The sequence below is a fragment of the Talpa europaea genome (assembly GCF_964194135.1).
Source record: "Talpa europaea genome assembly, chromosome: 8".
In the NCBI taxonomy this organism is placed as follows: Eukaryota; Metazoa; Chordata; class Mammalia; order Eulipotyphla; family Talpidae; genus Talpa; species Talpa europaea.
This window is the reverse complement of record NC_140075.1, coordinates 38,901,937-38,913,051: the sequence shown is the minus strand read 5'-3', so window position 1 is coordinate 38,913,051 and position 11,115 is coordinate 38,901,937. Positions and strand designations below refer to the sequence as shown.

Sequence of the window (11,115 nt, the reverse complement as noted above, 5' to 3'; positions counted from 1 at the left end):
AGATAATGTATTGGAAACTCAACATGTTTCTTTAGATTAGACATGATCAGTGCCTTTATTAATGGTTTCCCCTAAGACATAGGGGATGCTAAGTGATGTACCACAGGATCTCTTCACTTGCCCTCTCTCAGGTAGCTAGAGAACCATGCAGCATCCTCTAACACTTTATGCAGAGCCAGTCTACAGTTCCATGGCACTGCAAGAAAATGACTTTGGAACGTTTATGAACAAACTGCGAAGCTTCTGAAGGCCACTAGGACTGAGGACAGAGCATCCACATTTTCTTCTCAACTCTGAAGACTTTGGCAGACTTCTTTCTTTGGCAAAGCCCTGTATGTTCTGACACTGATGGAGTGTTTCTTTCTTTTTCCACTTTAATGGGTGAAAGTGTGGAAGTCATTCGTCTGGGACACAGTTATTTTATAAACTGGGATCAGAAGATGTATTACTCGGGGAAGGCGACACCTGCTGAGGCTCGGACAACCACACTCAATGAGGAACTGGGCCAGATCGAATATGTTTTCTCTGACAAAACGGGCACCCTCACTCAAAACATCATGACTTTAAAAAAATGTTCCATTAATGGAAAAATCTATGGTAAGGGAAACCGATCCTTTTTCTTAATGGTATTGTTAATAGTTCTTAAAATACACAACCCTGTTTTTTCATTAAAAACAAAAAGCAAAGCCATTGCTGGCTTTCTAATTAGTCTGGGCACCACCAACATCTATTGAATAACATAATAGTTGACACCTAATAAATGCTGACTAAATATTAATTTGATGAATGTTAAATAATTTAGATGAAACTTTGGATTTGTTACTACCGATGGGTGGAGATGGGGTTTATTGGTGATACTGTTAGATGTTCCTTTTAGTGCTCCAACTTTGTGTCTCTGTTTGGTGGCACTCAGGAGACCCACATCTCAGAGAGATCAAATTCTTTGTTGCCTGATTTATTGCAGTAAAAGCATTTGACATCGCTCTGGAATTGGTGTTAGTGCCTGATTTAATTTCTGAGAATTTATACTGTATTGGGCTACTTTGAGTGGCCAGAAAAGTTAGTCAATTTCCAGTTACTATTTGTATGTTTTTGTTAGGATACAAACTCTGCAGCTGGATTTTCAGGCATTCTATTTATATGTGTCCCTTGTCACCCTGAGTTTGGACAGTTCGCAGATAATTCTGCTGGAGCATGGATGCTCTGTGGGAGGCTTTGTCAGGTTTCTCTGGACTCTCCTCATTTCACTGCACTCAGTCCAATTCTTAATCAGAAATCTCAGAAGTAAAGGAAATCCAAGAAGGAGAGGGAAACTTTTCCTCTTTTTCCTCATGGGAAACTTTACGCACTGCCAAGTTTTTTAAAGCAATAATTGACATTGAACAAAACTTAGAAATAAAGTTGACTTTTGTACTCACTTTGCAGCCCCGTGACCCAGGGCTGCCATGGCTGTCTCATCTCTCCTCTGCCCCCTGCTCCTCTCCAGGCTTCTCTGGTAGAAGACCAGATGATTTTCAGCCTGGACTTGCACAAGCCTCCAGTCACACCATGTATTTCTTATATCACTATTGTAATGCCTGGCAAAAAAAAAAAAAAAAAAGAAAATTTTCACTTTTTTATTTTGGACATTAATTTTAGAGACTTTCTAAAAATACTGCCTTAACCCAAGGAGCAATTGAAATGAGAAAATTTTAGTAAGCGCATTGGAGATATTTTGAATTCAGAAGAACTTTTGTATTCTTTGCCATGGCAATACATATAATGATGATGATGATGATGATGATGATGATGATGATACTGCTAGGAAATGATTCTAAGGAAATTATCAAGCATGCATGATTTACTTGTAGAGATATTAATTCACAGTACTATTTTCAGAAAAGGTCCTTGATTTTCACAATGTACATATCCCAATATCTTTGAAAATTCCAAATTTACAAATCTCACGGTAGCTTATAATTTTACTTATAAAATACAGGAAAATAACTGAATAATTTAAGTAACCTCTTTAGACCATGAATATATATATGCCATTAAAATTTGTAATTCATTTATGTCATTAAAATAATTCTTATTAAAGCACCCAAATAATGTTTCAGAATAGCTTTTACTTGTTTTCATACAAGTTACCTTATTTATATATAAAGTGATTTGTTCCTCAAGAGAGCACTAGTTTCATCCAGAGAAAATAACCCCCAAAATGGGATGGCAAAATAAACCTTTCTTTCTGAAAACAAAGGACACTCAACTGTTGGTTTGTTAGCATCACAACTTCTGTACCCCTTCTTTAGGTTTTAAAAAGATGATGGCTCAATCTGTCTTCAAAAGGACCTTCCTCAAAAGGAGCTGGAATGTGGACTCATATTAATCTTCCATAAAAATTTGACACCCCACTCAGATTTACCTGAGCCTTTTCTGACTCAGGACTCTTATTTTGTAGATTTTCAAGTATTCTATTTACATAACCTTGTCACACTGACTTTAATTTTTTATTTTCATTTCCATTACTAGACCTATAAATGCACTTTCTTTGTGGAGTTGCATTTTACACAGACACAGTTTTGTTTTGTTGCTATAATTTTATTAGAATTACCAATTTGGGCTAATGACTAGAATATAATCAGGGTGAGTTTAAGATTTAAATACTAAGTGCCTGTCTAGTTTCATTCATTTGCTCAGGGATTCCTGCCACCTGCAGCCATACAGCATTCCAGATGTAGATCTGTGTTCCAGAAAAATAGCAAAGAACTATTTGGCAAGTGTCTTTCCAGTTGGGATTTTGTACAGTGAAAGAAGAGAGACTTGAGTTCAAAAACCCACTCCTGCTGACTTTTTAAGTTTTAGTTTAGTCTTGTCACTTTGAACTCTTCTTCAGTCCCCTCATCCATAAAACAAGAATGAAAATATTCATCTTGCAAGTTCGTTATGAAGTTGAGTGATGGGTCTCCCCGGTGGCGCAGCGGTTGAGCACTGGATTGCGAAGCTGCCCGCAGCCTCTGCAGGGCCAGTTTGATCCCTGGCTGCTCCGGAGGAGGGTCCTACATGGCGCGCAGACCTCTCTTGCCGCCCGCTGCTCCCCTCAGCAGTGTACTTAGGTCCTTCTGCCTGCTCTGCTCCCCGCTCTGGCTCTGGTGAATTCTCTCACCCTCCCGTGCTTCTGACTGTACCCAGTGCTTGTATAAATAAATAAATCTTAAAAAAAAAGAGAAAATATTAAAAAAAAATAAAGTTGAGTGATATTGTAAATGCCTGGCACAGGGTTGATGCAGATAACTCTTATAACCACAAGAATTATAGTCTGGGCAAATAGTATTAGACTTCAAATGCCAAGCAAAAATTAGGAAAATCTTAAAGGTCTCCAAGTGGGAAAAAAACTAAAATAAATTATGCTACCTGAGCCATTATTGAACTAGTTAAAATTATGTGGAATTTATATAAAGTTATGATGAATATATATAAACATGCATCCCCCCACTCCATAAAATCAATCCCCTCCAAATAACTGTACAAATACTAGGTTTTATGTTTTGAGGGGTGGGACTATTAATAATTTTTATTTTCTACTATAAACACCTATATATTCAAATGTTTCTATACTAAACGCACACCAGCTTTATACTAAGTAAAGTTATTTTTAAGTATCTGGCATATTGGTGGCTATGTTTTTTGCTACAGAAGGCACTGACTTTGTTTTGACCTTGATATTGCACAGATGTAACTGGCACAAACCAAAATAGACAAAGATGTACAAGCTGAACTCTAGCATTAGTGAGAAGTGGTCTGTCTATATAATTTTGAATTCCCAAACAGTGGAGATAAAGTGGAAGACAAAAATTTGCCTTTTGCAAAGATCATAATTAATGTGATAACAGAATGACAAAGTTTTATAGAAAACACCATTGTATGCTTCATATTTTGTTTTAACGCATACTGCACTTGAGTTCCACTTGGGTAAACATGACTTTCTCTTTGTTTGATTGCCATGTCTAGAGTTACAGTTTGAAATCACTCCTAAAATGTCTACATTTGAGCTCATAATGTCAACAAGTAATGGTGCTTTAATAAATAAGAATAGTCCTCAAAACTGAAAGTCTGAATCTGGGCTCAATTTTATTTAATTCTCAATTTTTTTTTTTTTTTTTTTTTTTTTTTTTTTTAGCAGGTGAAGCAGAGGATGACCTGGGTCTGAAAACAAACATGACTAAGGTGTGGAGGTGATTAATTTCATTCTTACTTGAGAAAATTAAAATAAATTATTAAAAAAAGTAATGCACCACTGTCCATTAGATTTCCACCATCCTTGCTCTCACCCATCACAATCTGCTGTTCTGGTAACCTCAGTTCTGTTGTTGATGTCCATTGGTTTCTATTTATTTTGTTTTGTCAGTTCATCTGCTTGTTTCCTAATATTGCACATATAAATGAATCATCCAATATTTGTCTTATTTCATTTTGCATAATCCCTTCAAGTTCCTTCCATTTTGCTGCAAATGATAAAATTTTATTTTTTTTAAAAAAAGATGAATAGTATTCTCTTGTGTACATATACCACATCTTGTTTATCCAATGATCTTTCATTGGCTTCCATATCTTAGCTCTCGTGAATAATCCATATTTTAGCTGCAGTAAATAGAGAGGTGAATATAACTCTTTGAGTAAATGATTTTTCAGACAGATTGCTGAATTATATGGTAATTGCCACCAATAGTGTATAAAAGTTCCTTTTTCCTCACACCTTGGTCAACACTTGTTGCTATAAACATTTGTTGTAAGCCATTCTCATGAATGTGAAATGATATTTCATTGTGGTTTGTAAGTGATTTGTGTATATATACTTACATATAATTTATTACATTGTTATAGTTTCTTTTGTCTCTTTGGACAGTGTTTGACTTAAAGTCCACATTTTTCTGATATATTCTCATCAAGTTACTATTTGTATACCATTTACCATTATCATTTCCCTTTTCAGACTATATCTTTCTTCTGATTCAGGATTTGTATTGGTATGTGATTAGTTATCACTGTGCATTATCTAGTTGAAATAGGCTAAGAATCTTTTTCTCTGTTAACCCAGAGTCATCATGCTTCCTGGAAATTCTACTCATTGTGGAATTCCTTATTTAACTTGATGTTTTGTGTCTCTGAGAACAAACAGATTAAGGAAGTTCCTCTTGTCAATTGTTTCATACCTTTTAACACTGTTGTAAATAAAACTGTGTTGCTTCTCTCTAAGAGTTGTAGTCTTTCTAATAAGATCTTTCATCCCTGTGAGATCTTTCTGTATCACTTCTCAGTTCCTGTATTATCCCTCCACCATCACTGTTCCCCCCTTTGCTCCTACAATTGTTCTTTCTATACTTGGGCTGAAAGTCCTCTTAGTTCAAGGTGGTTCAGGTTTTGGTTCTACTATTTTCCTTAAAAACAGGGTTGCCCTTTTCCTTCCGACTCTCTGCCAGGCTGAGCAAATCAAAAGTCTAATTGATATTTATTGATGTATCAATGCTCTGTCTGCAAATTTCTGTTTTTGTTATTTCAGACACTTTTCAGTATAGCAGGTTACCAGGGCCACCTTCCTCTCATTCATTCTATAGTGCGAGCTGCCAGCTGATAAGTCCTACCTGTGTAAAAGAGTTCAATCAATCTTACTGTTGAAGATAATTGGGTAAGAACAAGTCAACAGACATTACAGAATTGCCTGTGATTAAATTAGATAAAAGCCAAAATACATGTGACAATATGAACCAAGATTATTTAAATTTAAATTTGATTAGAATGGCAATGATAAAAGTCTAATTAACAAGAAATCTCCACACAGCTTTCCATAGTGGTTGGACCATTTTGTGGAGATTTCTTGACCTACTACAGATAGAGCTTCCATATGATCCAGCAACTCCACTCCTAGGTATTTACCCACAGGGTACAGAAACATCAATTCCAGAGAGCACCTGCACCCCTATGTTTATAGCAGCACTATTTACAATAGTTAAGCTATGGAAATGACCCAAATGCCCAAAACTAGTTGACTGGATCAAGAAGATGTGGTATATATACACAATGGAATATTACTCAGCAATCAAAAAAGACAAACTCATGCAATTTGCAGCAACATGGATGGAACTGGAAGGGATCATGCTCAGCGAAATAAGCCAGAAGGAAAAAGAAAAATACCGGATGGTCTCACTCATAGCAGGAATTTAGAAAATGTAAATAAGGGACCAGGAAAAAGACTAATTGCAAGAAAGTAAAAATCAAAATCAACAAGCATATAGACCAGAGACACACTACAAAGGAGGATTGGGGAGGAGAAGAGGGATTAGGGTCAGAAAAAGGGGGTGGGAATTGTATGGGGAATATAACCAAAATGAAGATCCATACATTATGCAAAAATGAAAAATGATGTAAGAATTATATAAAATAAAACTATTCATTAAAAAAAAAGTCTAACACCAGTAGAGAGATTTGGGAAGATATGGCATGCATGCAGATATAAGGCAGAATGCCCTGGAAACATCACAGTCATGAACACAAGAAAAAGCTCCTTGAAGTGGAAAAAAAATTGTGATAGAATAAAACATTCAATAGACAAGTTGGAAAATTCTATTTTTCCAATGTAGAAAATCAAGAGACTTCCAGAAAATAGAATAAGAGGAAAAGAGTTAGAAAATAAAAAAAATTAACCAAGGAAGTCAGCTGGCAGATTGAGACTTAGTGAAATCCCAAGATACAGCTGAGTAGAAACACTCAGTTTCAAGATCCACATTGTAAAGTGCATTTCTCACCTTTGCTGTGAACAGTAGCTCAAAGATGGGCTTATGTAAACACGATATATATATATATATATTTATTTATTTATTGACTTTTGGCTTTTAGATGAGAATCGACTAGAGAAAAGATTTAAATTTGGCTACAGAACAGAATAGACATATTTTCAATCTTTACAGTGAAAAAGAAAAAAATACAAGCAACAGATTGGAGGAAAAAATAAAGGGAAAGTAAGAGAGGGAAGTAGGGGGTGGGTAATAACTTCATCATACCAATTTGAGAGTGTTTAATTACAAACCAAACCAAAATTTACAAAAAAGGCATTCATATGTCATGGGAAGTTATAGAAGTGATTAATAGAAAAATTAAAATTATGGATATATCTATGTTGTTAGAAGGGTTAGGGGAAAATGAAGCAGTGTAAATGCAATGAATTTCATGCCATACAGAAACAAATTTGTAGATAAGGTCTCATATTTATAAAGTCAGAAATGATGGTTTAAATTTACCTCAAAGTTCCTGTTATACCTTTTGGAAATGTTTAATTGATTTCCTCTGGACTGTGGGCTGGGAATGTGGTGGGAGGTTGAAGTTTCTATAGCTTTACTTTATAAGCCTTAGTGTATGATTTGATTCGTTAACCATTGTCATATGTTGTGTTGAGAATACTAAAGGGACTTAGATAAAACACACTAGCATATTGTTAACCCCTTATAATGGTAGCCATTGTTAAATTAGTAAATGGAAAGGGAAGTAATCAAGAATTAGATTAGGGAGTTGTTCTGGAAGGTATTTAAAACATGGGTTTTTTGACTAAGTTTGAGTCCTTACTCTGCCAGTTCCTAACTGGAAGGCCTTTTGATGAGGCTTAGATTCTCATCCGTAAAATGAGGAACATATCACATTGACCAATGGGAAGATTATATGTAATAATTAATATAAAGCCATTAGCATGGTATCTGACCCTCTATAAAATTATAAATATTTCTTATTCAGTATTAATTTAAGAATAAATCTGATTTTAAGAAACAAGGGACCTATTCTCAACTCAACTTTATTGTTGGTATTAAACTCTGTGCCTTGCAGTGGGTAATTTAAATTGCCCACAGTACTTGTTTCTCTTTTAGAAAGTAGTTATAATAACATTTGCTCTTATAACTTCAGAATCAATTACAAAAATTAAGGGAGGCTTAGAAAAAAAATCTGTGCCCAAATTCTCCTTTGATTTTATTTATTGTTTCCCCCAGTTTTATTGAGAAGTAATTGACATACATCACTATATGAGTTTAAGGCATACAGCATGATGATTGATATACATATATTGTGAAGTGGTTACTAGAATAAATTGGGCTAATATCCATTTGTCATATAGATAGGTTAAAAAGGAAAGAAAAAGTGAAGAAAAGGAAAAAAAATTCTCCTTATGAGAACTCAGGATTCACTCTTTTACCTTCCTGTATATCCTTTAGCAGCTTTGGCTCTAGTCATACATTACATCCTTGTACTTAGTTATCTTGCAATGGGAAATTTGTATCTTTGGGCCATCTTCCTCCAATTTCCCCTCCCTTAACCTTGTGCCTATAGTAACCTCAAGTCTGTGCTCTTTATCTATGAGTTCGTTTTTTAAAAATTCAATATATAATATTTATCTTTCTTCAACTAATTTTACTTCGCACGATGCCTTCAAGGTCCATGTAAGATTTTAAACTTGGAGTCCTAACTTTAGGTATAAGAATGAAAGTTTAGGGCCTCCCTGGTGGCGCAAGGGGTTAAGCACTGCACTAAGAAGCAATCCGCAGCCTCTGCAGCATGAGTTCGATTCCCGGCTGGCCAGGAAGAAACCCACATGGTGAGGCAGACCTCCCCTGCTCTCGCTGCTGCTCCGCTCAGCACTGTACTTCAGTCAATCTGCCTGTTGTGTTCCCCACTCTGTCTCTGGTGAATCCTCTCACCACCCCCCACACCTCTGGCTTGTACCCCATAAATAAATACATCTTAAAGAAAAAATGAAAGTTTAAGAAACTTTCAGAATAAAAACTCCAGCATTACCCTAGGGGAGGTAATGTGGACTCTGCAACTGATGGATCCTTACTGGTAAGTAAAACCACAGAAGACTCTCTAGAAATAGGAACAGGTTCACAATCCTTTATTCAAAACTTAGGGGCCAGGATTATTTACAAATTCAGAGATTTTTTTGTTTGTAGAAAGTGTATGTTGTATCTGCCATTACAGTATGTGAAATCTCAGTGAGATATCACATAATGTATAATGTGTGTAATGAAAACATTATTTTTTGCATTGGAAATGTTAAGTTACAATAAGTAGTCTTAGAAATTCTGTAATTGGATATATATCATTCGAGGTCAGATATTGCTGCCAAAATAAGTTCAAGTCAGGTCAGTTTCTGCTATCGTGGAGGTTTTGAAAAAGACTTTGCGTTTTCAGGGCTTTTTGTATATTCATTTGCAATAAACATTTGAGGGTCTGACAGTCTTTGGATATTTTGCTTTCCCATATACTTTTGGAAGGTTTACTGCTTTTGGTACATGGCTCTGAAATTGCAAGATAATATTTAACAGTAATGAGGAAACAGAAAGTCATTTCAGTGCCAGAAGTTTGAGACTGCAAAGTCATACAAGCACTAAAACATGCTCAGAGGAAGTGTTTTGAATTGTAAAAAAAGAACGTTGTTGGAATGAAGTCTATAGTCTTTTCAGTTGTTGTTGTTGTCCTCCTACAGAAAAAAGAGCTTGTGGATTTCTCAGTCAACCCTCAAGCAGACAGCACATTTCAGTTTTTTGACCAGCATCTGATCGAATCTGTTAAATTGGGTGATCCAAAAGTACATGAATTCCTTAGGTTACTTGCTCTCTGCCACACAGTAATGTCGGAGGAAGATAGTGCAGGTAAGTGGACAATGTGTCTGAGTGGTGAATTTTCTTTTGATTTGTCCTTTAGCCTATCATTTTTATTAAGATTTTGGGAATTAAAAGGATTTTCTAAAGTAGAACATTGCATAAGTGGTTCACCTGTCACTAGCTTTTCTTTATATTTATTTATATCCCGAGTGTTTTCCCCCCAAATGTGAAGAGAATTAGAAGAAAAGCAAAAGAAATAGGAGCACTGGAAAGATGAGAGCTTAAATGTTCCAGTTAAAGGGGATGAAATATTTCTTATGATTGAGTTCCACATTGGACTGGGAGCTTCCTGGTAGCTGGGTGATTAGGGAAATGCAGATGAATCACTTAACTGTCATTATTAACACACGTATCTAATAGATGCAGATGACCATTAGAATGAGTTTTCCCAGGAATGAGGATAGATTTGCACTGATATTAGAAAACTCTTACTTAGTTCCAATATGAACAATTTCCCACAAAAGTGGGAGTAGTGTTCATAGAATAGAACAAAATCAGCTGTGACCCTTTAATATTGAAGCAATGAGGCAGTAGCTAATGCTAGTAAATTGACTTCTTGCTCCAATAGGGCTCAATCTATTTCATTTACAAGTTTTATTTCTTTCTGCTATCTACTATTGAGTTAACAATGTCACAAGTAATTTTAAATCAGAAGTGAAATATATGTATAATATATGGTCTATATATGGTAAGTATACTATATATTGACTGTATATGTATTTGTGTGTTGTGTGTATATTATATATGCATACATAAAATTTATAGGTATATTTTCTTTATGTATATCTTTTCTTTGTGTACTACATTATAGCTATTGTTTTGCCCTTGATAATGCTGATCTACTCCATTCCTCCATTTTTAATTGCTGTGAGGATTCACATAACAATATTTATGACTTAAACTGATCTTTGTTAGTGCTAATTAATGATTTAATATATTTTTATCTGAAGATGTTATGATGGCATTAGGTTTCTCTTATCTGTGCCTTTGAGTTTATTTCAATTCCCAAACTATTTTATTTTAACAGCACCTGTTTTTTATTTACATATTCTCTTTAATGATATTAGTTTGCTTAATTATTGAATGTTTAATTTGATGTTTTCTCTATTATGTTCCATTTTATGAAGAGTTGTTTCTTGAGTTCTGTGTCTAACTTTCATGTTTTCCTCTAATGTTCGGTGATTTGTGGTTACCTGCTCTTATTGTGTTTGAGAATCCCTGCTTCCCTCTTGGTGAATGTAGGCTCTGATTACAGTGACCAGTGTCCATGATTGTCAAGCAGAGAGTACTGAGTAGAATTTGGTAATAAATTTTACTAAAGGTGACCCCAGGAGCACTTTCACTTTTCTCATTTGTTGACCTTGAGTTTGGATTATCTTTGGGGGTTGCTTTTACCACCTTGTTTTCTTCTACAGATATTTTGAGTTGCTAT

At 35.2% G+C, this 11,115-nt stretch overlaps 1 protein-coding gene across 1 annotated transcript in view; it reads left to right on the top strand.

Moving 5' to 3' along the window:
• Nucleotides 1-9,460: 9,460 nt before the first annotated feature.
• Nucleotides 9,461-11,115, top strand: part of LOC311175248 (putative phospholipid-transporting ATPase IM) — a gene marked incomplete at both ends in the record, with an annotated part of 87,377 nt that continues 85,722 nt past the window's right edge. Inside the window, one exon of the mRNA XM_084240153.1 lies at nt 9,461-9,671. Coding sequence (XP_084096279.1) covers nt 9,461-9,671 — 211 coding nt within the window. The remainder of the gene's footprint in view (nt 9,672-11,115) is intronic.